The sequence below is a fragment of the Amia ocellicauda genome, chromosome 12 (genome assembly GCF_036373705.1).
Source record: "Amia ocellicauda isolate fAmiCal2 chromosome 12, fAmiCal2.hap1, whole genome shotgun sequence".
NCBI classification, from domain to species: Eukaryota; Metazoa; Chordata; class Actinopteri; order Amiiformes; family Amiidae; genus Amia; species Amia ocellicauda.
In genome coordinates, this window is record NC_089861.1 from 26,110,302 (window position 1) to 26,138,001 (window position 27,700).

Consider the following 27,700-nt stretch of genomic DNA (forward strand, 5'->3'; position numbering starts at 1 on the left):
CTGGATAACATGTTTGTATATTAATGGCTTTACTACACACAGTGCAACAGTGATGGCACACACGGACACTCACAGCAGATTTGTACACATAGTTTTTTCAGATACACAGCACAGGGGCAGGGGGGGGGGGCAGCAGAGATTTACCTCATAGTTTAATCTAGTTATACTTATTTAGCGTTCCTTTTTCCACCCTCCCCCAACACGCTGTGATGAATGGCTGGGGTGGCTGCAGGGGAAGGGGCGTCCACAGGTAGGAGGAGAGACGAGGAGGGAGAATATCCAGAGAATGTATTGATTTTCTTCATTCACTCAGATTATATATATATATATATATATATATATATATATATATATTTTGGAAGGTTTGATTTGCTTGCGCATTTCAGTCAATAGTGGACTACCAGACTGGTCCACTCAAAGGACAGAAAGTAAAAGCCTGGCAGACTTTTTATCAACTGGCCAGTTTCTCGTGGTTTTGAACGGCAGAGCCATTTTTCTGTGCAGCACATGGGACACGGCCACCTCTGACAGAGTCCCGTCGACACGTGCTAACAGAACACGCTGTCACAGTAGCCTTGGGAGTCTCCCATCCCTGGCCTCCTCTGGCTCCACAACTTTCTTTTTTTTTTGTTGGCTATCTGTGCCGCCAGCAAACAAAACAAACGAAAAAAAAAAAAAAAAACATTACCCGAGAGGACACCCCATTCCATCTAGCAAAGCTACCGCACGCCAGATTTCTGTACTTAATTCTTTTTCTTTTCTTTTGAATCTTGGATGAAGTGAACGCAGCGGGGCAAAAAAAAAATATAAATAAGAATTTAAAAGAGTGCTGGCTCTCTCTCTCTCTGTTATTTATTATGACTCTCCTCTCCCTGTGTTCCCCCGCAGGCAGCTGGGAGATAAGGCCGGAGGATGTGGGAATATTCTGCCCGACGGCCTGATGTCTGCTGATAAGGAGCCGCAGGTACAGACAGGAGGGCCGCGCCGGGCTCCGGCACGCACACCACACAACAACTCTCCCGAACCTCCTTTCAGACTGACGCCACCCCCCTCCTCTGTTCAAAAATGTTTTTATATTTGTTCCGAAATGTCAGCACCCCCATCTCCTTTACTGTTCAGCCGCAGTTGGGTATTCCTTATCCTCCATCTTTAGAGGCCCCCTCGGGACATGACGCCCTGAGCAGGAGCAGACTCGGCTCTCGCCTGCGCCCGGGAGGGGTGGCACAAGGGATTGTGAAATTGCATGTGGCACCACAATCTGCCCCAAACGCTGACGGGCAACCGTTCTAAAAGCAGGCCAGACCAGACCTGGGATCAATAACACCCGCAGTGCCAGAGAGGTCCTCCGATTCAGACCAGTAAAGTCACAGAACTCGCATCTTGTTTTTATACTTGTATATAATATAGGGTGTGTAGTACAACATGAACGGCATCAGTCAAGTCAAGACAGCGCTCTGTACAATTTAAGGTCACTTCACCTGCCCTGACCCTCCCGCCCGCAGGCTCTCCAGGGCTCGTGCGGCCTAGCTGGGATCTCTAGCAACCACCTCGGGCCTGCCCTGACTGGACGATAGAGGAGCTGGGCATCATTATTAAGACATGAGCAAACGCACACATAGAGACCAGCCATAGAGTGTGTGAGCAAACGCACACACTCACACTCGGAGACCAGCCACAGAGCGAGCGAACGAGTAAACACACACACATGGAGGACTGTGACTGACTGAGCGAGCAAACACAGACACACACACACACACACACACACACAGCAACTAGCCACAGAGCGAGTGAGCAAACACACACACACAATTTATAATGCTCCGACTGTGGTTGTTGTTCGTCTATGTTAAAGACACAGCTGCTTCAGTGCTAACTCTCACTCTCTACAGGGCAGGTCTTCTGTGTTCTTTCTGCTTTTTCTCATTCTTTCTTTCTTTCCTCCTTCCTTTCTCTCTTTCAAGCTCCAAGGTCCCGGGTTGCTTTGCATTCCGCGGGCGTCTCTCCTAGACGGCCATTGTGTGCCGGGTCACTCAATCCTCGACAAGGAGATGGATTAACAACAACAACAACAACAAAAGAGGGGAGGGGGTTGTCTCTCTCTTTCATTCTTTCTTTCTTCAGTTTCTGAAACAGCAGAGCGGCAGGAAGGAGTAACGCAAAAGGACCCCGCCCCCCCCCACCAAAAAAAAAAAAAAACCCAGGAGGAGTTAAAATCAAAAGCACAGAAAAAGGTCCCAAACACGCACACCCACCTACCCATATACACACACGTATTTATATATATTATTAATCTTCTTAAAAAAAAACAAGACACCACAAATAAACATCAATTTGCACTGAAAGGAAGCTTATTGCGCGTTCTCAGTCTTTCCTCCTCTCAGTGGAGTTCTTGCATTGCAGCAACGCTTGGGGGAGGCCCGGCTGTGTGTGAATGACGGCTGGGTGGCAGGGTAGTGTGTGTGTGTGTGTGTGTGTGTGTGTGTGTGTGTGTGTGTGTGTGTGTGTGTGTGTGTGTGGTGGGGGGGGGGGGGGGAGGCAGATAGACACTACATACATTCACATTCCCCTCCCTGCCCCCCCTCCGGCTCCCTCCCCCTTCAGGCGGCATCAGCGCGACTGACGCTCCAGGACTCCCGAGGAGCAGACAGAGGCGCGGACGCAAGGCACGCTAACTACCTGACACACTGTCACAGGCAAACCGACCAACACAAAAACACACAAACTGTTTTTTCAATAAAATAAAATCTTTTTTTTAGATTTTCGGGGTGGCTTTTTCATTTAAGAGAGAGAGAAATAAAAAAGATAAGTCACAGCTCACTCAGTGACACACACACACACACACCACCAAATTTGCCAGAAATAAACAGAAATAAGAAACACAAACAGAGGATGATGGGGGTAGGGGGGCCTCTATACAATCTCTCTCTCTCTTCCCTGGTATCCCAAAAATATGGTAAGTGAAAAGTGGGTCTTCCTCTCCCCGTCCTGTCTCCCCCAGGGCTGCTCCAGGGAACGGGCTCCACAGCCAGCAAAGTCACTCTCTGTGATCAGCCTCGGTTCGCAGTGAGCAGACATGGGCGTTCAGCAGGGGCCACAACTAGGGCCGGGAAAAACTGTCTGTCTGTCTCTCTCCGTTGGTCCGTCTGTCTGTCTGTCTGGGGGGTCATGTGAGATCCAGATCCCCCCCGCTCTCCCCACTCTGACGCAGCTCTGTGTTGAACAGGGAGGTCCCGTCGACCAGTGGATCCTCATGTCGGGTCCCTGTCCAACACTGATGAGCTCTCTCTCTTAGTTGCCAAATTCCTTGTGGTGTAACCGGACCAGGGGACAGGGGAGCTTGTTAAAAGAACATTTGTATGTATTTGTGGTGGGGGGCGGGGGGGTATATGGTATGGAATGTTTCCCATAATCCACCTCCCCCCCACCATGTGATTTCACGCTCACACACAAATGCACCAACACACACACACACACCTCTGCCACTCCAGGCTGCCACTGAAGGGGCTCTTGATCTGGGTGAGTGAGTGTGTGTGTGTGTGTGTGAGACAGAATGTGTGTGTCTTTTCTTTCCCTGACAGGACGGAGTCATTCCTCCTTTTTCGGTGACGTGAAGAAGATGATAAAGATTCTGGATGGATGAAGGGATGGATGGATGGATGGAGAGAGGAAGGAAGGGACAGTCTCTGCTGTCCAGGATTCATCATCGGCCCAGAGCTTCACATCTATAAGACAGAAGAGTTATTTTGGAGGTTTTTCTTAAACATGAATATTTTAATTCAAAATGTAACCCTCATCACATGGTCCATACCATCTGGATGGACAGTGTGTTCAGGTGTGTGGTGGGTGTGGCCGGGCTCAGGTGTGTGGTGGGCGGTGCCAGGCTCAGGTGTGACGTGGTTTTGATTGGGTGTGACTCTTCACAGGTGTGTGGTGGGCGGGGCATGCTCAGGTGTATTGTGGGTGGGCCAGGCTCAGGTGGGCAGGGCCAGACTCCGGTGTGCTGACCTGCAGGTGTGCTGGTTCAGAGTGCGGCCCTTGTGGTGGCAGGTTTGAGTGGAGAGGGTGCAGCGGCACTCGCAGGACCCTGGGACCAGCACCCTCCGCCGGCCTGGGCATGGCCTGCACTGCCTGAGGGAGAGGGAGACAGTCATACGGTAAAAAATTACTAACTGTGGAAAATCAGCTAATTTCACTGACACACACACTCACACAGACACAAACTCACTCTCAGGGCTTGAGGGGGTGGCTGAGGAGAATCAGGACGTGTAGAGGATGCCCAGATAGAGTTACACCCCCTGACCCCCCAACCCCCACAAACACAATCTGGGTTACACAGTACAGTGAGCATATACAGACACATGGTGAGTGAGTTAGTGAGTGTGCCTTTGGAGAGATAGAATGAGACAAAGTGAGACAGAGGGAGGGAGATAGAGAGAGGTAGAAGGAGCGAGACAGAAAGAGAGAAGAAGAGATTATGAGGATGACGATGGTGTGTAATCAGACGTACGATGCAGGGTCCATCCCACTGCCCAGTCGTCTCTGCTTCTCTCTCCTGCCCTCCTTCTGCTCCAACCTGAAGACACAGACCCCACGCCTCAATACTCTCTCTCTCTCTCATACACAACCTCTTATACATTGTACTTGTTTTTTCTCAAACGTGTGCTTCCACTAAAAAACAAACACACGTGTTCTGTCCAGCTCTGCTCCTGAATGGCCTGACTGAGCGCAGTGGCCCTCGTGGTCAGAGCAGCCTGTTTATACCAGGTGTCAATCAGACACTGATTGGACCCAGCAGGACCACCCCTGTGAGTGTGTCTCTGAATGCTGGTGTGTGTGTGTGTGGTACAGTACAGCACAGCACAGCACAGCGCAGTACCTACCTCACAGGAACTAAATGCATGTCTTTCTTCAATCTGGAAATGAAAAAAAATACAAGAAATGAAAGAAAGAAAGAAAAATAAAGAGAGAAGTTTTAAGACGAAAAGCATAATCTTAGTGCAGAAGATATTCCCATGACTATCAGTGTGTGTGTGTGTGTGTCAGCAGGCCCCTGTGCCAGGCCCCCAGCTCACCTGCACTCACACTGGCTGTGCTCTGTGAAGGGCAGCTGTACCAGCTCGTGCTTCATGTACCTCGTCTTCATCAGCTGGGGGGGGAAAGCAGGCAGCTATGAACACAGAGAGCAGCTGTGCGGCAGCCCTCCCCTTCCCAACCCATCCCATCCCATCCCTCTCCCTCTCCCTCTCCCTGTCCCTCCCTCACCTCCACGTGCAGTGTGCGGCTGTTTAGGGGGACGCACTCCAGGGCCTCGTCGGAGCAGCAGCCCCCGCAGCGCCGCAGCGCCACACAGCCAGGCAGGAACAGGTGCTCCACCTCCTGAGGGAACTCGGCCGCCACCTCCACCAGCACCTCACGTGGTTGGCAGAACGTGCGGTTATACACGTCCAGCCACTTCAGCACTGCGAGGGGGGGAGAGAGAATTACACAGATGTAGTTATTACAGTTCTGCAAGAGGGGGTGGGAGAGGGAGATGGGGTGGGAGGAGAAGTGAGGGAGACAGAAGGAGAAGAGAAGGAATACTTGACAGCACTACAGAAGAGGGAGAGGGGGATGAATAAACACCAAGGGGTAGAAAGAGAGACAAACACACCTCTACGTGCTAAACTACCTGCTTCAATCCAGCTCTCTCTCCCCCTGCTTCCCTCCCTCCCTCCCTCCCTCCTTCTACATCACCAGTCAGATGCCTATTATATTTCCATTCCTTGCACAGTCACCTAATCAAGTTTATTACGCAGCAAACGAGATACCAGATATTAATCCTGCAACACAGGGATATACACACACACACAGACATGTACACTGTTACACACACCTATAGACATGTACACTGTTACACACACACTATATACATGCACATTATGGGGGAGCGGAGTCATACCTTCTCGGGTCCTGTGTGACTCTGGAGTCTGCCAGTGTGCCAGCTGAGGGGGGGGAGAGAGAAAGAGAGCACAGCATCAAAAAGCCAGACGCAGTGCATCCATCCACACACGTCGACAACACACACACACGCACATCAAGAACACACAGATGTGGGGGGTGGTGGGTCTGGACACAACTACACACACTCTCACACAACCTGGCCCCCCAGCGTGGGCCCCAGTGTTAAGGCCAGTCATTGGCTCCATGCCACTGGTAGGAGAGAGTTTAGACTTTGGCCCCTGCTTATTCACTCTCTCCCTCTGTTCCCCTGAACTCCCAATGTGTGCGTGCGTGTGCATGCGTGCGTGTCCGTGTGTGTGTGTGTGTGTGTTTCTTTGTAGATAAATGTGTTTGAGAGTGTATATGTGTATCTGAGTGTGCATGTTTTGATATGAGTGTGTATACGTGTATGACAGTTTATATGTTTATATATATTTCCCTCTGTTTCTGTATCCCTCTCGCCCCTTTTCTCTCTCTCTCCTCCTCCCTCTCATACACAGTCCTGGCAGCAGGGGTTGCAATTGCAATTGACCTCTGACCTCTGTTTAACACCTAGTAAACATGCCACAGGCAGTAATCTACCACAGAAAACAGCTCCTGGCTTCTGTCCTTCAAGTTATGTGATCAAACCAAAAGAAAGGCAACCGCCCTCCCCCCCACAATCCCTGTCTCTGCACGCCTGTCCCCACATCCCCCCGTCCCTGCCCCATGTACACAGCTGGCAGCTCGTAAGGACCTTGAAGGAACATGGTTTTGGGCCAAGTGGTACAGCAAGGGTCGACTGGTAGGGGGGATTTGGAGCGAGAGGGGGGGGTGAGTTTATAAGAGAGGGAGGTGTGTCATGCAGGACCTGTACAGTATGCTGCCAGTCCAGACTGTTTACACTTCAATAACCCTGTTCAGAGTATCTGATTATTATTATTTTTCTTGCTCAACCTGCAACTGGCTACTGTACTGATATAGGGCACACACACTCACACAATCACCAGACAGACATATTTCTGGGGGGGTAGCTGCATTTCATGTGGGGTGGGGGGTAGCAATTGAGGGCTGCAGGTGTGCGCGCACAGGGGTAAAGCCCACTGACTCTCAGCACAGTGACAGTGCTGACATAATCTGTCTGTCTCCGGACACGTCCTGCAGAACACACCTGCGACAGTGCAGGTACATCTAGACCGGTTTTGCACTTTTATTCAATGTAGGGGGGGGGGGGTGGGGGCGAGCTCATGCAAAGCCTACTGGTACACAGCGTTCCTCACAGCAGAGTGACTTGTTGCAAAACGTATTTTTAAAATTAATTATTGCATTTGGCCCACTTTACCAATTCTGGCTGGGGGGGGCGGGGGGGTGGACCTGAACTCCAGTGGAAGAAAGTTCCCCGTGCTCTGGCTTACCATGTGGCATCAGAGGCTTGTGTGTGGTGGCACGGTGCCACTTAGCCTCTAGGTCGCAAAAGGAAACAACAAACTACAGAAAAGTCAAAAAGTAATACCCACACCCCTGCCCAGCACACTGCCAATCCCATCCAGGTTTTGCCCTTTTTGGGCAGTTTACCACACTGCTACACCTGGCATTGCTCTGCTCTCTCTCTCTCTATCATATATGTTGTGACACCAGCCCTGCTGCTGACACTGGAAAAAACAACGCAGCTGATATCACTTCATGTTTTGTTTAACTCAGTTCAAGCTTTCTAATATGCACAATGCCATTAGAGACATCCCGGGCTCTGACCTGCTGGCCCAGCCGAGCCCAGCCGCGTCCCCGCAGTGCCCCCGCGGTCACCTTGGCGCGCCCTGGCGAGACTGGCACCGGAAGCGGCGCGCGCACACCCCTGGGCCAGCACAGGTGCCAGAGACGCCCACCTGGGACTGCTTCAAACGGATGCGTAATCATAATAATAGCAGGAAACATCCTCATCATCATCATCATCATCATCATCAGGCTGCATTCACATTTCCACTGTAGCTGTGCGTTAAGTTACACAGTTCCCTGGGCATTCTCCCCAGTGTGAAGCACTACGTCCGCTGCCGAGACGAAACAAAACCGAAAACGCGGCGCGACAAAGCAGGGCAGCCCGAGCCGGCGAACAAGCCCCGCATTGTCAAGCCGGGGGCCCCGTTACAGTCACGTAGCCGCCGTGCGACGCCGGGCTGCGCCGACACGCCGGAGCCGCTACATGCCGGCGAGCACGATCCGCTCCGGCAGCGCCGCAAAAAAAGGAAAACTCCGAGCACGAAGTCAATGACCGAACGGGTGCAGCTGATATATAGCCCACATAAACCGCACATAAACGGCCAGTTCACCTGCACGGAAAACGACAGCATGCATGTTTAGGAAGTTGCTAAAAGAAGAGAACCTGAGAGGGGGAGGAGGAGGCGCGGGGGCAGCGTGGCGGACCATGCCTTACCTTGGCGAAAGACGCCGGCATCCTCGTCGCCAGGATGAAGTGCAGCACTGCCAGGAGGACTTTCCACCGCACGTCCATTGTCGCAGCTTGCCAGTGATCCGCGGGTTTATTCTGCTGCTCGATGGGCTGCTGGCCGTATTCTTTCGCCTCCTCTATTATTTCCACCTCCTCCTCCTTTTCTCTTAAGAGGGGAGCCGCTGAGGGTTTTATTTCGGGATGACAATATCCTTGTCGTGCAGGGATAGCAGACAGGACAGGACACTCCGGCTACGGGCCGTGTGGCAGCGGGCTCTGACATCCCCCATCGCGGGCAGCGCCCAGCGGGCACAATCCGATGGCAAAACGAGCTGTTTTCACCCCGTTTCTCCCGGCCCAGCCCGTTCAACTCAACTCAGTGTTTTATTTATGAAGAAAAAAGCGTCATTGTGTGACAGGTCCAGCAAAGCCAACGCCGCCCCCCGCCCCCCGGGTCCGATCGATGTCGTAGAATGTAGAATCCCGTTTGAATTCGGTTCTGCTGATTTGACCCTGGTGTCAAACCGAGCAGCTGAAACGTGTTTGGTTTTGGAGAGCCGGGAAATCGCGTCACACCGATGTCATTGACAGGACAGGGCAGGACAGGACATAATATAGTATAGTATATAATATATACTAGAATGTATTATATTAAATATTAAAGGCTATATTATGCTGTACAGTAAATATTCGGATCGCTGCTTCTTCTCCAACAAACCGAAAAGACGTCTCCGCCACACTTTTTAATCCATTCCGGGTTCAGTGTCAGTCAATGAACAGGCAACAAAATGATAATATTGCCTCGGATTTGAGCAATACGCCAGGAATGTTACTTGGCTATAGTCCGCACTTCTCGGTTGCTCATTTTCTCAGGATACACAAACGTGGCTGCCCGTCCAAAGTCTCCGCGCACACCCCCCCAGCACGACTGCGGTCCCGGCCGCTCACAGGCGCGCAGGTCGGGTCAGTACAGGTGTGAGGATCCCAGTCCACCGGCCGGCCAGTCAGTCAGTCAGTCGCCCGTCTCTCTCTCTCTCTCTGCCCCACTCTTTCCTTCTGTTCAGTTTATTTTGTGCCCTGGCCAAAAAAAAGGGGCAGGAGGGGGGCGGGGTTGGGGTCCAGTTAACACCTCTGTCTCTCTGGCTGGTCTAGGTCGGTGTCGTGAGTGACAGGATAACTGAGCTGGACGCTCCCTCTCTCTCTTTCACTCTCCTCCGCCCCTCTCTCGCTCTGCCCGTCTCTCTCAGTCTCCCGATCCAGTCCCCTCCCACCATCCCTGCTTTTTAAAGGAAAAGCGCCCTCGGATTACCCCCCCCCCAACCACCAAAAAAAAAAAGAGCCAGTCTTCTGACCAGCCAGCGTGATTTGACGCTGTTTAAAAAATGAGTTTTAATGAGATCATGTTTTGATTTGAATGTACAGATGATTACAGCTGCAACTGAGCAAAATATAACTAACCGTAGAAAGTGAATTGAGTGGAGTGACGGTAGCCTTAGAACCACCGACTCGCTCAATTCAGTCAAATGCAATTGTAGTTATCTCAGGTACAGATCAGAGTAGGGTGTCAGTCCGTCTGTCCGTCAGTCGGCCGGGGGCGTATCGGGGGCGGTGCCTGATGTGGAACTGCTGGAGTGAGAGATTGACGCCCAGCAGCAGCGGCCTCGCAGGTGTATCAGTCAGTACATAAGTCAGTCTGTGAGTCAGTCAGTCAGTGTGACAATCAGTGTATCAGCCACAACTACTATTTAAAAAGTTTATTAGTAATAATATATAAATTCCCATCAGAGCCCAACACAGAATTAGCTAGATTTATCAGTCAGTCACTAGAGGGCGCAACTTCCTTCCCTCTCCGACACAAAATCTCACACACAATCATTCACACACAATCTCACTCTCACACTGTCTCATACACACACACAATCACACTCACATTTACACACACAATCTCACTCTCTCACACACACAAATCACACTAAATCACTCACATTTACACACACATCACTGTGCTGTAATGGAGCGAGTGAGGCTGGTCTACATTACTGTGATGATGTATCATCAGTCTCCCTCTCAGTCTCAGAGGAGGCCATCTGACAGAAATTAAGCACCAGGGCGGGCAGAAATTACTCAACATCTTTTCTTTTCTTTGGAGCGCAACAGTTTTAACCTCCACTGCCTGGAGAAACTCTGCACTAAGTCCTGATTCAGCATTACAGGACTGGGTGCAATTCACAGCACTTCTGTCTCTGTGCTAGAAGACCAGCCTGGACCCCCCCTGGTGAATCGACAGGCCCCTTGAGGTCACAGCTGCCCTCTGACACCTGTTCAGATGGCACCTGTGACCCGGACCCTCTCTCACCTGCCCCCTCACCTGGACACTCGCTCACCCAGACCCTCCCTCACCTGGTCCCTGACCCGCACCCACCCTCCCACTGCTCCTGACTGCACTTAGTCTTCAGTTGCTATCTGTGCCGACTCCATTGCTCTAGTGTGCAGGAATGATGTAATGACCCCGAGCTGCTGAGAGGGTGAGGTAACGATGCGGTGTGAATAAAGAACAGTGACATCAGCAGGCCGTTTCAGTCCAGGGCGGGATGAGCTTTTATTGAGGTTCACAAGCTCTCTCTCTCCCTCCCTCTCTCTCTTTTCCTCTCTACTTGTCGTCTGTCCCCCTCTCCTCCCTCCGTTGGTATTTTTCCACAAACTCGGCGTGCTTCTGTCTCAGGATCGCAGTCTGTTTCTGGAAGCCGTTCACTCTGAAGGACACGCGCACACACACACACAGAGGGACACACACAGAAAACTCATTAAGGCTTGTTATCAACAATTAAGACTCGATAATCCCTCAGGACACGCCTGTGCCCTCCACAAAATTAATGAAGAAGATTGATTCAAGCAGCCTGCGTTAGTGTGTGTGTGTGTGTGTGTGTGTGTGTCCCACCTGGCTCTCTCCTTGGAGGTGTTGTAGATCTCTGTGATCGCTCTGTCCTTCTCCTCCATGAAGCTATTGTGCATCTCTTCAAGTTTTCTGCAGAGAGACAGAGACACAGAGGGAGACGCACAAATAGACAAAGAAATAAGTCAGTTTGCAATTTGAAATGTTTTAGAAGAAATTAAAGTCTGTGTGAATCTGAATCTGAGCCCCAACAATAAACTCTGAGAGAGTCAGTGCCTTCTCCCAGGTGCTGAGGTCGGCCTATGTACGAACCACCATACTTTGGAATAAAATGGCCCCCTCAATTTACAGGTCACTGAAGTGGTTTAAATGCAATAATTCTTATTTTCTTTCTGTGTTTTTCACTGAGTTCAGTTTTTGACTTATTAACTCAACCTGAGTCTCAGATACACAAGGGAATGTCATGCTCTCTGGTTCAGTTCAGAGACACAGGAAATGACATCAATGTGTAACAGACACACACACACACACACTCTCAGAGAATTGTTATGTAATTCTAATAGAATCAGTGCGTCAGTGTGTCGGCGTCTCTTAGCTACCTGAAACCGAAGTAGTGCGCGACGATGCTGCCAATCATCGCCAGCATACAGTAGCCAACCAGGCGCAAGTTCCGCTTCCTCTTGCGCTCCAATTGGTCAGGACTGAGGTCCTGGGGTGGGGCATAGCGGAACTGTTCCGAGTACCGCACGTGCTCAGAACTTTCCGAGCTGAACAGAGAGGCAGAGCAGGGAAAGAGCGAGAGAGGGTGAGGGAGGAAGAAAATGAGAGAGAGGTCGACAGTCAGTTGTATCAACCCACCCATTCTATCCCTCCCTTCCTCTCTCACCTTGCTGTTCTTTAGTGCTAGTCTGTCTAACCTCATCCACCTTTCTCCATATGTGTGGTTGTGTGGCTGTGTCTGTCTGTCTGTCTGTCCGTCTCTCTCTCTCTCTCTCTCTCTCTACAACCTGTAGTGCTGTATTGTGGTGGTGTGTGTGTGTCTGTCTGCCTCTCACCTGTAGTGCGGTGCGGCGGTGTGCGTCTGTCTGTCCCAGTGCCTGTGTCTCGCTCTCAGCTGTGTGTTATACTCCCGACGCGACGTCTCCCGGCTCAGCACCCTGTAGGCTTCGCTGAGTGCCACAAACTGCGCATGCAGACCTGGGTTTGAGGGGTCACTATCTGGGTGCAGCTACACACAGACGACAGGGTTATCAGAGGAAATTGTCATTAGTATTAGTAGAAATATTGAAAAGGAAGGACAATATTTTGTCTCAAGCCATAATGTTGTTACCAGGTTACACTGTAAACAACACACTTAAGCATACATTTGGAGGCACTCCTGACTGTCCTTGCAGGGTGGCGGTCTGCTACTCAAGGACAAGGCAAGGTGTGGATTTAAAGATGGCCTCTGGGTACTTGCAGGGTTTCAGGTGAATGCGGCAGATTCTTGTGTGTGTGTGTGTGTGTTACAGATCTTTGTTGTAGGACATCAGCAGTGGCCTCTGCCCAAATACGCAGTTCTGTCTGTGCTGCAGTGATGGTGATTGGTCTGTGTCTGCTGGCGCTGCTGAGCTCCTCACATCTTTAAATTAATCACTGCTGTTCATGCCATGGGCTCGCAGCGTCGTCCTGCGAATGCCCTTGAGCTTCCAGAGGTGCTGAGATTGCTGTTGTAGAAGGCAAACTCACACCTCGACTCAGGCATCAGCGTTATTGGGCTTCACACACCTGTCCATCATGAGGACCGGCAGTGTCTGCTGTGAAGGAAGTTTTACAAAGACCCCTGTGGCCGGGTCACTGTGGGCTGTACAGACAGAGTCCAGTCCCACAGCACAGGCCGAGCGCATCAATCATCAGCTCCAAACGGACTTGTTCACAGTGTCTCTGCAGATGGCTGCCTGTCCACTCTTACACACACAAAACCAGAGCAGCATCTGGACCCATAATGACCGATAACAAACACAGGGTGGCCGAGAGCAGAAGTATGTGATCAATGAAGTATGTCTGCTCAAGCTGCTCTGTTCCTGAACTGTGTATAAATATCTGAGTTGGGGAGACGCACCAAGGGACACCCCCCAGACAGCACTGATTCTCAGGGGTCCCCATTAGCCCCCACCCCCCCCCCCTTATTCCCATTATCCTAAATGATCCGCAACTTTTCCAGGGCGAGGACGGGGGCTGTGGGGTGTGTGAGAGTGAAGCATTTCCTACCCCAGCCAATCCCAGCCTCCACACTGAGCACAACTGTATTCATCCTTGTCAATCTAATGATTATGATGATGATGATGATGATAATGAATGTTATTATTAGTATTAATAATGGAGCACCATGAAATAATTATAGGTCTGCTGGGAAGGGCTGCGGGGGAGGAAGTGATCCTGGCACAGGCCAGGGGACCGTTGGGGGGCGGGGGGCCCTGACTGACTGTCTCTGTCTGCATGTCTCTCTCTCTCTCTGGTCCCCCTGCTGTCTGTCTCTCCGGGCACAGCACAGGCCCTGTGGACAATCTCACGATGGCAAGGGTTACCTTCTTGGACCTGACGAAGAAGGCCTGCTTAATCTGCTCCACAGAGGCATCCGGGGTCACCCCCAGCAGGTCATAGTAACTGCCTGAGGACCTGGGGACAGAGAGGGAGGAAAAATAGGATTTAAACTTCTAGCAGGTGACAAAGAGTGATAGCAAATTAGTGTGTCAGTAAATCGGTCTGTCTGTGTGCCTTTGTGTCAGTCAGTCAGCGAGCCACTGTGTCAGTCAGTCAGTGTGCCACTGTGTCAGTCGTTGGCCAGCGGTGCACTCTCTGACCTGACAGCCATCCGACGGAGACTGTCGCCCCCACACCACACACAGCGCCGGCACAGCAGCCCCACCTCAAACTGCATGCTGGGATATGCTGACAGCTGCCAACTCCCCCCCCCCACCCCTCGCCGCCACACACCTCTCACTGCAGCCAGGGAGGGACTGTTGGCTCCTGAAGAGGGAGAGAGAGAAATAAAAAGAAAGAACAAGAGGGAGAGGAGAAAAGAAAGGAAAAGAGGGAGAGGGGGCACAGACAGAGAGAGAGAGAGTTTGATGTATTTGCACGAACACAGTACAGTGTCTCAATACACAGAATACAATGTATTTTAGCTTCTGAAATGAAATAGAAAAAAAAATCTTCAAGGCAAAATTCCTCGAAATAAACAAATACATATGTCTGAGTGTGTACGTGTGAGTGAGTGTATTAAATCCATTCCAAAGGCTTCTGGATGGGTGGGGGAGAGAAGCTTGAATTTCGAAGCTACCAGTGTGACCGACTCCATCTGTGAGGGAACATTCTGGGAATCCTGGGGTGGCGTTCTGTATCAGCTCCCAAACATTCCTCCGGCAGGATGGATTCCCAGCACATCCACAAACTCGCCAGGTTTCTTTCAGAGATATTTACACCGAATTTGTAATCAACTGACACAAAGACAAACACACTGGAGCCGACTCAGGCCACCATTTCGTTATTTAGGGGAAATCAACTGGAACCGCCAGAGTGGGAGGGTAGTCCCAATTAAATATCATCACTGGCAACATTAAACGCTGTGTGTGTGTGAGAGAGAGAGAGTGGGTGGTGTTCTTGTTGTTGTTCAATTGATATGCATTTACTTATTTCTCTGAAAAGCATATCAGAAACAATTGCTCTTTACAAAAATAATAATAATCACAATCATAATCATAATAACATTTTTCTGTTTCTTCTTTTTATTCGGGAATAAAGGGTATGATATGAGTGGGACAGATGCGCTATGATTATAAATGTGACACCGAGCCTGGAGTCGATCTAGGCGGCGTGCTTGCTCAGGAAAGCGCCCGGCTTTGATGGGGCACACCGGGCCGAGTCACCTTTAAGGCCACACGGCGTGGGGAAGGACGCGGCACAGACGTAAACACAGCCAGCCGACTCGAGGACGTAGCACGACGAAGCCGCCCTTCCGTAGCCGATGACTGAAACTTTTACACAACGAAGTGTGTTACTGTTAATATATATATACATCTTACTTACTTTCTATAAAGTTTACTCGTTTGAGGGGGCAGACAAGCCAGTTGTGTCAGTCAGGATCGTGGGGCAGCGGGTGCGGTGTGTCGGTAGCGGCCCCGGCCCCGGTGTCGCTGCGTACCTGCCGCTCCGTCCTCCCCCTTCCCCGCCGCGCCGCCGTCACAGGGCAGCGGGGCGGAGACGTGCCTTCCCCGCCACAGCAGAGATGCCGCTCCGTCACAAGCGCCAAGTAGGGATGATTTCTCTCGCTGTCGTCTTTCTGTTGTTCTTTCATTCTTTATTTCCCTGATTTGTTTTGACATATACGCGTTATTCTTTCTTTCTTTCTTTCTTTCTTTCGCTTTTCTGGTTCTCTTTCCTCCGCTGTCTCAGCATCTCTGGACAGACTGTGCACTTGATGCCTGCACTCTCACGGACTCGCCGCCGGACCGACCTGTTGACATAAACGCGATTCTCAGTGTCTGTCTGTCAGTGTGTGTATTAGTGTGTCGTTGTATCTGTCAGTGCCTCTATTAGTGTGTCAGTGTGTGTGTGTGTGTCTGTCTGTCAGTGCCTCTATTAGTGTGTCAGTGTGTGTGTGTGTCTGTCAGTGCCTCTATTAGTGTGTCAGTGTGTGTGTGTGTCTGTCAGTGCCTCTATTAGTGTGTCAGTGTGTGTGTGTGTCTGTCAGTGCCTCTATTAGTGTGTCAGTGTGTGTGTGTGTCAGTGTGTGTCAGTGTGTGTGTGTGTCTGTCAGTGCCTCTATTAGTGTGTCAGTGTGTGTCTGTGTGTGTGTCTGTCAGTGCCTCTATTAGTGTGTCAGTGTGTGTGTGTGTGTCTGTCAGTGCCTCTATTAGTGTGTCAGTGTGTGTGTGTGTGTCTGTCTGTCAGTGCCTCTATTAGTGTGTCAGTGTGTGTGTGTGTCTGTCAGTGCCTCTATTAGTGTGTCAGTGTGTGTGTGTGTCTGTCAGTGCCTCTATTAGTGTGTCAGTGTGTGTGTGTGTCTGTCAGTGCCTCTATTAGTGTGTCAGTGTGTGTGTGTGTCTGTCAGTGCCTCTATTAGTGTGTCAGTGTGTGTGTGTGTCAGTGTGTGTCAGTGTGTGTGTGTGTCTGTCAGTGCCTCTATTAGTGTGTCAGTGTGTGTCTGTGTGTGTGTCTGTCAGTGCCTCTATTAGTGTGTCAGTGTGTGTGTGTGTCTGTCAGTGCCTCTATTAGTGTGTCAGTGTGTGTGTGTGTCAGTGTGTGTCAGTGTGTGTGTGTGTCTGTCAGTGCCTCTATTAGTGTGTCAGTGTGTGTCTGTGTGTGTGTCTGTCAGTGCCTCTATTAGTGTGTCAGTGTGTGTGTGTGTCAGTGTGTGTATTAGTGTGTCGTTGTATCTGTCAGTGCCTCTATTAGTGTGTCAGTGTGTGTGTGTGTGTCTGTCAGTGCCTCTATTAGTGTGTCAGTGTGTGTGTGTGTGTGTGTGTCTGTCAGTGCCTCTATTAGTGTGTCAGTGTGTGTGTGTGTCTGTCATTGCCTCTATTAGTGTGTCAGTGTGTGTGTGTGTCTGTGTGTGTGTGTGTGTCTGTCAGTGCCTCTATTAGTGTTTCAGTGTGTGTGTGTGTGTGTGTCTGTCAGTGCCTCTATTAGTGTGTCAGTGTGTGTGTGTGTGTCTGTCAGTGCCTCTATTAGTGTGTCAGTGTGTGTGTGTGTCTGTCAGTGCCTCTATTAGTGTGTCAGTGTGTGTGTGTGTCTGTCAGTGCCTCTATTAGTGTGTCAGTGTGTGTGTGTGTCTGTCAGTGCCTCTATTAGTGTGTCAGTGTGTGTGTGTGTCTGTCAGTGCCTCTATTAGTGTGTCAGTGTGTGTGTGTGTCTGTCAGTGCCTCTATTAGTGTGTCAGTGTGTGTGTGTGTCAGTGTGTGTCAGTGTGTGTGTGTGTCTGTCAGTGCCTCTATTAGTGTGTCAGTGTGTGTCTGTGTGTGTGTCTGTCAGTGCCTCTATTAGTGTGTCAGTGTGTGTGTGTGTCAGTGTGTGTATTAGTGTGTCGTTGTATCTGTCAGTGCCTCTATTAGTGTGTCAGTGTGTGTGTGTGTGTCTGTCAGTGCCTCTATTAGTGTGTCAGTGTGTGTGTGTGTGTGTCTGTCAGTGCCTCTATTAGTGTGTCAGTGTGTGTGTGTGTCTGTCATTGCCTCTATTAGTGTGTCAGTGTGTGTGTGTGTCTGTGTGTGTGTGTGTGTGTCTGTCAGTGTGTGTCAGTGTGTGTGTGTGTGTGTCTGTCAGTGCCTCTATTAGTGTTTCAGTGTGTGTGTGTGTGTGTGTCTGTCAGTGCCTCTATTAGTGTGTCAGTGTGTGTGTGTGTGTGTCTGTCAGTGCCTCTATTAGTGTGTCAGTGTGTGTGTGTGTCTGTCAGTGCCTCTATTAGTGTGTCAGTGTGTGTGTGTGTCTGTCAGTGCCTCTATTAGTGTGTCAGTGTGTGTATTAGTGTGTCAGTGTGTATGTGTGTCTGTCAGTGTGTGTGTGTGTCTGTCAGTGCCTCTATTAGTGTGTCAGTGTGTGTGTGTGTGTGTCTGTCAGTGCCTCTATTAGTGTGTCAGTGTGTGTATTAGTGTGTCGTTGTGTATGTGTGTCTGTCAGTGTGTGTGTGTGTGTGTCTGTCAGTGCCTCTATTAGTGTGTCAGTGTGTGTGTGTGTGTCTGTCAGTGCCTCTATTAGTGTGTCGGTGTGTGTGAGTGAGAGACTGAAGAGGCCTTGATGTTCCCAGGGCTGGATTGCTGTTCTGCAGCAGTCAGTCCACATTGGTCTTGTGCTGAGGCAGAGAGAGAGAGAGGAGGGAGGAAGAGAGAATCTGTAAAGCTATTTAACTTTTTTACATGTATTATGTCATTGTATTTATTCTATTAGCTTTACTGTATCTGTAAATGCTCTGGCAACACTGGTATCAACTTGTCATGCCAATAAAGCTAATTTTGAATTGAATTTGAATTTGAGAAGAGAGGGAGAGGAAGAGAGAGGGATAAAGGGGGGGGGGGGGGCTCTTAAAGTCAGGCTGCAGTTTACAAAGCAGCCCCCCCCCCAGATTCTCAGCTCGGCTTTCGTTGCCATGGTAGTGACATCACCCGCCTATAGACAGAAGGGTGGGGTCAATAGAGGTCAGCTGGTCGCCAAGGACGACGGCGGAACCATCTCCTGACCAATCTCCGGCGTGAATGAGAAGAGAGAGTTGTGTGTGAGTGTGTGGAGGAGAGCTTAACTAAACCTCGCAGTGAATGGGCCCGTTGTGTTGGGTGGGAAGAAGGGGGGGGTCCTATCATTGAGAAAATAGTCTGAACAATGAATGTGCCCAAACAAGAGTAGTGGAGAGGCCTGTGTGTACTCAGGGAGGCCCCCCCTGCCCCTGTGCATCACAGCCTGCCACAAGGCCAGAGAACAACAAAACCACGTCTCCTCACCACCACCACCACCAACATAACACACCAGCCCTGTAAATGCCTGGGCATACATACAGCTAACTTTTACATTGTTATTGTATTTATCCTATTCTCTTCAGTTTGTCTGTAAATGCTCTGGGAACAATGGTGTAAACTTGTCATGTCAATAAAGCTCAATTTAATTTGAAATTAATTTGAATTACACCCACACAGACAGGGTCTGGCTGTCTTAGCTGGAAGGGTCTTTAGGCTTTTATTCACCTTTTACCTTCACATGTGCTGTATTCCCTGCACTGCAGTGTTTGCCAGTAATGCAGCAGTTGGGGGGATCTGGCACTGGGATCAATCCCAATTTAATGGCATTGGATAATTATATTAATAACGTTTTATTGTTTGAGTATTTTACATCATCAAAAAAAAAAACATTCAAGATTTTAATACTTTTGATTAAAAAAAATGAAATCCAATTCTAAAATCATTAAACACTTTTAAAATCCTAAAGTAAACTCAAAATGAACATATGCATGAAAACAATCAAAACAATTAGACTTGTGAGTATATGGCAAACTGCCAAACCAACAAAATTGAACACAAACAGTCGAATGCATTGAAAATTAATGGAAAATGCATCAGATGAATAATTTAAAAAGAAGAACAGAATCAAAACAATCTGATGCATTTAAAAGAAAAATAACAGTCAATGCATTAGACAAATAAAAAAACAAAACCATCAAACATTCAAAACAAATATAAAACCAGTGCCTTGTTAAAACTTAATTTAATTAAAACAATTAAAATTGTTAAAAAAAAAAAATCATATCAGTAAGAGAATAAAAACACTTGGACTCGGGCTCCAGCAGGGGGAGTATCCGTCCCCAGAGGCGGCATCCCATCATGGGATTCTGAGCTCCACCAGATCTTGGATTTTCCAGTTCTTAAAGGCTTCCTCCTTGCCCCTTGGATGGATCTCCAGATTGACGTGGTCTCTCACTAGGACCATGCGATTTTTGGGTACAGCTCCTGCTTGTTGAACAAGCAGATGTTCCATCCCTCCCACAGGGCCTGTTTCACCACACAGACGACAAGCCACCAACACCTCAGAGTAGTAGATGTCAGTCCTCTGGCCGGTCCATACAGGATCTGCTGGGCGGTCATCTGCACAGGTATGGCGAACCCGTGGAGGAAGGGACAAAACAAGAGCCAGATCCTGCAAGCGGAGGGGCAGTCCTTAAAAATATGAGCCTCTGTCTCCCTTCCCAGGAAGCCCTTGTAGGGGCAGGTGTCAAACAGGGCTAAACCTCTTCTGTACATGAACACTTGAGTGGGGAGACGCCGACTCACAGACATCCAGGAGACATCTTTCTGCGTATTTGTGAGGCAAATGTGTGTAGTGTTAGCCCAGATATTCTGGCAGGTTTCGGGAGGAAAATCTTCTGTTCTGCTGGTCTCCTGGGTAGATTTAATCTGTCTACAGTTGTTCTTGTAGTCCCAGGAGACCAGCGAGGCTTTGTGGAGGCCTACTTCAAGTGCAAAGGCTCGGAGCGCCCTGTAGAACAGCGGGGGATCCCTCGAGTGCGGCCTGGTGTTGTCCATGGCGCAGAGGCCGAGTGGTCTCAGGCTGCTGGCAAAGTAAAAGCTGTTCATGAAACTCACTTTCTTGCCAGCAGCCTGGATGTTCTTGACCACAAATGGCAGCCCCTGCGCCTTAATGAGCCGCACAACGTCCGGGACCCCCCTGCCTCCATCCAGAGTGCCCTTCACCATCTGCACTCGTTTCAGCCTCTCCATTTTACTCCCCCAGACAAATCGAAATATAATTCTTGTAACCAATTTCATGCCTACTTAGGGAAGAATAGGGAAGAGGATGGCCTTTACGACCAGCTCCTTACCAGTCATCGTCAGGGTCCTTGTGCCGTGGATCTTCTTTTGTACTTTTGATAAAGCTTCCTGCCAGTTCCGGGTGCCCATGTTGGTCCTGTCGATCGTGATGCCCAGAACCTTGATGGCCGGTTTCACAGGGAACATGGTCGGTGGGCCCTGGCTGACAGGCCACGCCTGGGAGAGGCAGACCTCGCTCATGGCCTTATTGACAGCAGCCCCCATCGCTCTGCAGAAGCCGTCCAGCAGTTCTTCCAGCCTGGCCACGGATGGCACCATAATTATATTAATGATGAAAAATAATAATAATTATAACTACTGAAAATGAAAGTATATATTTTGTATATTGTTACTGATTGAGCAGCAATGTGGAGGAGTGGTGGGTATGGGGGACAATACTGCTGTATCCTTGAGCAAGGCACTGTACCTAGATTGCTCCAGTAACAATCCAGCTGTATTATTGGGCAATTATATGTGAAAATACTGTGTAATATTGTAACAATTGTAAGTCGCCCGGGAGAAGGGCGTCTGCCAAGAAATATAATGATGATAATTATGAACGATTGTTTGCAGGTTAACTTCCTCAAACTCGCGTCCCTGCCTTAATGAATCATTCAATATTTCGCATAGCTAGATTAAGGAGTCATTGTTTCGTAAAACAGGGAAGCTTGAAATTCAAGTTTGAACATGACGCGTTCGGGTGCAGCGGTATTATCACCCAATATGGCGGCCCAAACGCGCACTGCAGACTCAAGTGCACCGAGTCTCCCTTGGAAGCGATGTAACCAATAGCGAGCCGGATCCCAGTGCGAGGCGAGGCGGGCGGCCAATGGAAACTCGTTCCTGCTTCCTGACCACGATGTTTACGGAAGTGAATCATACATTCGCTCACACTGAGCGTGGGCCGACGGTGAGTTAGAAATCGTCTGGTATTTTACACTAATACTACTACTACTAATAAGTCTATATGAAAATACCCTACCGGTCTCTGTATAATTATATGTATATCGTAGTGTAATACGATAACGTTATCATTAAAGCTACCGACGTACAGTTTATATAACTAGTGTAAACGTATTGAAATAACTGAGATTAAAGTTTCAACCGTATGACTGAGGAACAAATGTGTGTGTGTATATATATATATATATATATATATATAATTTGTACGCAAAAGGCGCAACGATTTCCTGTATGCAAGGCTAGCGAGGTCCAAAGAGCATAGTTGCTGGAAGGGTGAGGAAAGTGAGCTGACTTCACTCGGGGTGGGGAACACCTGTGGCAGGACAGCAATTACGTTAAATGTATCACAACCTGGACGAATGTAGATTAAAAAAATAGTAAAAGCAACTTTTTATTTGCTTTTTCTATTTCAACCACATTCATACGTCATCATATTGCAGAATGTTAAAAAAACACAGCTTTTGCCGCAGGAGTAGTTCTGACAGCTCGTCCAGAACAGGTTGACGTGGCTTCCAGCGCATTCTGTTTACAGCGCATTTTTAAGTTAAAGGGTGATTTTATCTCTCTTTCCAGGTGGCTGTCTGTCCGCCTGCTCACCTCCCACCAGCAGAGAGAGAGAGAGAGGGGTGGACAGAGAAGAAGGGTATTGGCGAAAGAAGCAGAGGTGAGCCATGGACCCGGAGGCATCAGTACTGCTCCACTGCGCCCCCTGCAGGGGACTGAGGCAGAGCCAGGTGCGAGTGGAGCTGTCCCCAAGGTACGCACCCAGCACTGTGTATAATAACTAGTGTCCATTGCATTCTACTGATCAGTCGTGCTGATACCCTGTATTTTCCTCTCTCTCGCTCCATTTCCTTCTCTCCTCTCCCATTTCTCTGCCTCCTGTAGGTATAACCGGTGCAAGGAGCCAGAGCTGGAATCTAGGATTGCGTCTCTCTGGACTGACCGTGTCTCCCAGCAGCCATGGCTCTTCAACGGGGCCAAATTCCGCCTGCACTCCGCAACGCTGCGCATGCACAGAGAGAGAGGGAGAGAGGGAGGGGGGGAAGGGGAGAGAAGGAGAGGAGGAGAGGGGCAGATAGACGAGGGGAAGAAGGTGGAGGAGGTATTCAAGGGATGGGTAGAAGGAGGAGCGGGAGAGGGAGTGAGCGAGAGTATGAGACAAGGAGAGGGGGAGCGAGAGGGGAGGAGAGAGGGGCACAGGGAGAGAGAGCAGGACAGAGAGGGAGGAGGAGAGACAGAGGAGGATGAGAAGGAGGGGGCAGTTTTGACTCTGTGTCTGGGGCTGACCTGCTACCGTGACTTCCTGGGCACCAACTGGTCGGAGGGGGCCAGGGGGCTGCGGGCGCGGGGGCAGGCACAGTACGGGGACCCCCTGGCTCTGCTGGCCCAGCCGCTGGGCGTGGGGGGGGTGGTCATCACGGGTGACGGAGGCGTGGTCTTCCTGCGGCGCAGTCAGCGGGTGGGGGAGGCGGCAGGACTCATCGACATCCCAGGGGGACATCCAGAGCCAACGGTGAGTGGGAGCACTGTGAAATTCAAAATTCAGATTCTCTCTCTGCTTCTCTCTCTCAATCTCGGGGCCTCTCTCAAATTCAAAATAAAGTTGAGCTTTATTGGTATGATCTTTGTCTTTGGTATTGCCAAAGCATGTAAGATACAGACGATACATTAAAAACAAGTAAATACAAATAAAATGTATAAATTAAACATATTAAAACAATGGAATGAATACATAATAATACATCTCTCTCCCTCTCTCAGGTGGTAGTGCCGGGGGTCGGGGAGGACAGTGTGACCCTGGAGCAGCTCAGTGAGGAGGGGGTGCTGAAGGAGCTGTTCTCGTCCATCCTCAACGAGATCAGAGATGAGGTGAGAGAGGGGTGCTGCCCGTCTGTCCATGTTTGTCTGTGTGTCTGTTGGTTTGTGAATAACCTGTTTTTCTCTTTGTCTGTGTGTGTGTGTGTGTGTGTGTGTGTGTGTGTGTGTGTGTTTAGGTGAATATTCCTCTGCAGTACCTCAGTGAGCCGCTGCTGTTGGGCATTGCTCTCAATCACACCAGCGCTGGCCGGCCCAGCGCAGAGTTCTTCATCAGGTACCTGACACTCCCCTGGCACACTGACTGACGCACTAACTGACTGTCTGACTGTGTGTGTGTGTGTGTGTGTGTTCTGTCAGTGATGGCTGCTCTGTGCCTCCAGATGCACTCTGAGCTCTGAGAAAGTGAAGGAGCTGTACTGGCAGGGGGGCCCGGAGGCCCATGAATCTACCAACATCATCATCATCAACAGGGAGGTGAGCTCACTGATGGGTCATACCATCTTGCAATCAGGGTGCGGGGGGGGGGGAAGGGAATTGTATTCAAGAAGAACGATTAGATGATTATTTACCACTGTGCCAAGATTGTGTGTCTGTCAATTCAATTCAATTTGCATTATTGGCATGACTACAGTGTATTGGTATTGCCAAAGCATTACAGAAATCAAACCATATTTCAATAATTAACAATACAGAAAATACAAACATGTATGTCCCCCCTCCCACAACCCAAATATAAACTGAGCAGGTTCCCTTCCTTCCCCCACCCCTCCCTCCAGCAGGCATGGTGTCGTACACTGTCCCTCAGGCTGTGACAGGTGGACACATATTGGGTAGCCAGTGGGAATGTGTGTCCCTCTCCCAGCACAACTGACCATTGTTTGGAAATATTTCACACAGTTTAGAAGAGTGTGAGACAGGAGAGGTTGAGACAGAGACACAGTGACCCCATTGACCACAGCACCGGTTCTCAGCTACGTGAAGTTCCCCCCCCACTTACAGCACAAACGATAAATTCCATATCATTTGTTTGTGCCGTTAAAATAAACGTTTGTGCTGCTTTGATTTTGAAGATATTAACATTTATTGATTTTCGGCGAGTGACGTCACTCAGCCCCCCCACAATAACAGAATCAACCCAAACATACCTCTTTCGTTTGTGCTATGTTTGTGCCGTTGAAACTAATGTTAGAACTATTATGGTTTTAAAGTTATTCATGATTTTTTATTAAACGAGTGACGTCACTCAGCCCCCCCACAACATCAGAATCAAACCAAACTTCTCTCTTTCGTTTGTGCCGGTTTGTGCCGTTTAAACTAATGTTTCAGCTATTCTAATATTAAAGATATAACGAAATTAAATTATAATTACATTATTTTTGCTGAAACTCCTATTGCATATGAATAACAAACACAGTAGGCTACAGTCCTAGTACTAACAGGATCAAAAAACAGGATCGGATCCGGGCTCACTAGATCCGGATCTTGAAAAGGCTTTGTACGAAGCAGATCAAAATCGGAGCCCAGATCCTATTAGTTTTGTGAAAGTTGTATTATTGACTCTTTCACTGTAGCTGTAGAGCCGTGTTCACATACAGCAGCAGTTAGGCAGCTGGTTTAGCAGGAGACTCACAGTCACCGCAGCGCTGCTCAATACCCGGATCAGACACTCGGATCAGTGCTGCCAGATGTTGATCTGCTTCGTACAAAGCCTTTTCAAGATCCGGATCTAGTGAGCCCGGATCCGATCCTGTTTTTGGATCCTGTTTTTTGATCCTGTTAGTACTTGGACTGTAGCCTACTGTGTTTGTTATTCATATGCAATAGGAGTTTCATCAAAAATAATTGATTGAATTGATTCATTTAATAATTGAATTTCGTTATATCTTTAATATTAGAATAGCTGAAACGTTAATTTAAATGGCACAGACTGGCACAAACGTGGCACAAACATAGCACAAACGACAGAGAGGCGTTTGGTTTGATTATGTTATTGTCGGGGGGCTGAGTGACGTCACCTGCGTAGAGCAGGAATTTAACTTCAGTGTCATGTAGGCTGAGGCTGGGGGCATCAGACTGCTCCAGCACTGTGGCAACTCGTTGATGTAGATGTTGAACTGTCTATACTTTACCCCTTTACTTTACACCACTTTGTAGACACTTGAGAAATAGGCCCTTGTGCCAAATTGAATCAAATGCCTTTTTAAAATCTGTAAAGCAGGCAAATATTTGTCATTTATTACTTTGATTCACGTTTCTGTCTATGAGGGTGTGTAGGGTGTAAACATGGTCAGAGGTGTGGTAATTTGGTAGGAAGCCAATCTGACTCTTACTCAGGACACTGTGCTCAGTAAGGAAGGCCAGTATCCGGGTGTTCAGGATACTGCAGAAACACCCCCCCCCAGGTTACTGCCTGGTAGTTAATGGGGTCCAATTTGTCTCCACTGTTACATATGGCTGTTACAAGGTTCCATATTATGGTGCAAGGTCTAAGGGAAATACCCAGCTCTCAGTAGTAGATTGAGGAGATTGAGCAGTTTAAGCAGTACCTCCTGTACACTCATCCACGAGTCAGTTGCCACGAATCGCTTAGTTTAGCTCAGTTATCACTCATATTTGATATCACCCATATGGTGTCAGTCTTATTTGGCATCAAGCATCATGCTTATTTTATGTCAGTTCTCATGCATCACTCCAAATTAATGTCAGGTGTCACTCGGTTTATGTATCAGGTATCAGAGTGTTTTTTCTGGGACTTAATGTAATAGCCAATCAAATGGCTGAACCGTCTTTACTCTGATTTCATTGGTTGCAGGGAATGTCAGTCATTTGTATTACTTTGTATTCACTCCGAGCTGATTTTATGGTCGATATTTTTGTTATAATACAAATATGTTTGGTAATACATGTTTAAATTATTAACAGATATATGTTTTATGTTTTTATTAGTATTATTAATTTAGACTACATTCTGTATATTTGACAGGAGTTTCAATTGAAATTTGAACCGTATCCTTCAAATGGTGGTAAAATGTTGATAAAAGCATTTCATATTTTTACTCTTATACAATGGAAAAATGAATTCAATGTTGATAATTGCATGTAAAAGCTTTATACTGTGTGTTCCTTAAGTACTATTGTCACAGGAGACTCCCTAATTAGGCAACTATTGTATGTATGGATACGCGCAATATGAATTAAATAACACCATCACTGTACTTGGATACATATATTTCTTACATATTAAGAAACAAACAATCAAAAAAACGAACAATTACTTTATTTAAAGAAACAAAAAATTAAATATAACTCACATGGTACTAACAGCCCGAAAAATGCCTCTATTCCGCTGTCTGGTTCTTTCACATGTCTTGGCTTGATTGACATTCCCTATAACCAATGAAATAAGAGTACAGACGGTTCAGGCACTTGATTGGCTATTAAATTAAGTCCCAGAAAAAACACTGATACCTGACATTAAATTCGAGTGACACCTGATATTGAATTAGGGTGATGCATGAGAACTGACATAAAATAAGCTTTAAGCATCTAGGGGTTCGGTTTGCCTTTAATACAGGATTTTATTATTTTTTGCAGATGGAAGTCTGAGTTTCTTTTTTGTTTTCTACTTCTTTGTAAAATGTCTCCATATTGGATAGTGAGACACTTCTTCCTTATTTGATGAGTTCTGGTTGATCCTGGTTTCCCCCAAAATATTTGGATTGACTAAATTTCACTGAGATGTTAATTGATGTGTGTTTGTCTGAGTGTTTCACAGTATTCCAGGCATAAATCGGCTGTCTGGATGTTGTCCTTGTGGATTTACATTCATCAAACCATTTGAATGTGTTATTTGTATGATTTACTGTGTTGAATTTGTCTTTTTCTGCTGCTTTTTGAAATCGCGGTGTATCTGTGCGCTGCAGGAGGTGTTGCAGCTGGATGAGAGCTCCCCCTTGTGGCCCGAGCTGTGCCCCTCAGCCAAGGGAGCCGTGCTGCTGTACAGACTGGTTCAGCCGGACAAGGAGGGCTGAGGGCGGAGCCGGTGGCGCACACTGCAGCTGCTGTGAGCGGACAGAGCTTGTGGAGTTTTGATACAGCACCACATTTTCTTTTTATGCATTTTGGAGCAATAATAAAACCTGTAATGGAGTGTGTGACTATGTTTTATTTGGATGTGTGGGAGCATTATAAAGAATAAAATGCAGGAAGAAAGACCCATCTCCACTAGCAAAACCTAGGATAAGAAATGGAAACTAAACATATACTTCTAGTATATTGTTCACTTGCAAACGTTAG

The 27,700-nt window shown here is 48.4% G+C and overlaps 3 protein-coding genes across 3 annotated transcripts; 1 reads left to right on the forward strand and 2 right to left on the reverse strand.

Moving 5' to 3' along the window:
* Positions 1–2,533: 2,533 nt before the first annotated feature.
* vegfba (vascular endothelial growth factor Ba) lies at positions 2,534–9,587 on the reverse strand. Its single transcript, XM_066719059.1, has 8 exons — positions 8,387–9,587; positions 5,939–5,981; positions 5,263–5,459; positions 5,073–5,146; positions 4,881–4,913; positions 4,508–4,573; positions 4,006–4,128; positions 2,534–3,722 (listed from the first exon to the last, which is right to left on the reverse strand). The coding sequence occupies exons 1-8, from the start codon at positions 8,462–8,464 to the stop codon at positions 3,701–3,703; spliced, it is 636 nt and encodes a 211-aa protein (XP_066575156.1). The 5' UTR covers positions 8,465–9,587; the 3' UTR covers positions 2,534–3,700.
* Positions 9,588–10,971: 1,384 nt separating this feature from the next.
* dnajc4 (DnaJ (Hsp40) homolog, subfamily C, member 4) lies at positions 10,972–15,530 on the reverse strand. Its single transcript, XM_066719060.1, has 7 exons — positions 15,363–15,530; positions 14,138–14,303; positions 13,862–13,952; positions 12,350–12,522; positions 11,894–12,061; positions 11,340–11,426; positions 10,972–11,154 (listed from the first exon to the last, which is right to left on the reverse strand). The coding sequence occupies exons 2-7, from the start codon at positions 14,212–14,214 to the stop codon at positions 11,052–11,054; spliced, it is 699 nt and encodes a 232-aa protein (XP_066575157.1). The 5' UTR covers positions 14,215–14,303; positions 15,363–15,530; the 3' UTR covers positions 10,972–11,051.
* A 5,938-nt stretch (positions 15,531–21,468) lies between these two features.
* nudt22 (nudix (nucleoside diphosphate linked moiety X)-type motif 22) lies at positions 21,469–27,554 on the forward strand. The gene is made up of 7 exons (XM_066719061.1): positions 21,469–21,530; positions 22,157–22,340; positions 22,472–23,099; positions 23,348–23,455; positions 23,581–23,678; positions 23,785–23,878; positions 27,328–27,554. Exons 2-7 carry the CDS (start codon positions 22,255–22,257, stop codon positions 27,433–27,435), a joined length of 1,122 nt encoding a protein of 373 aa, XP_066575158.1. The 5' UTR covers positions 21,469–21,530; positions 22,157–22,254; the 3' UTR covers positions 27,436–27,554.
* The last annotated feature ends 146 nt before the right edge of the window (positions 27,555–27,700 follow it).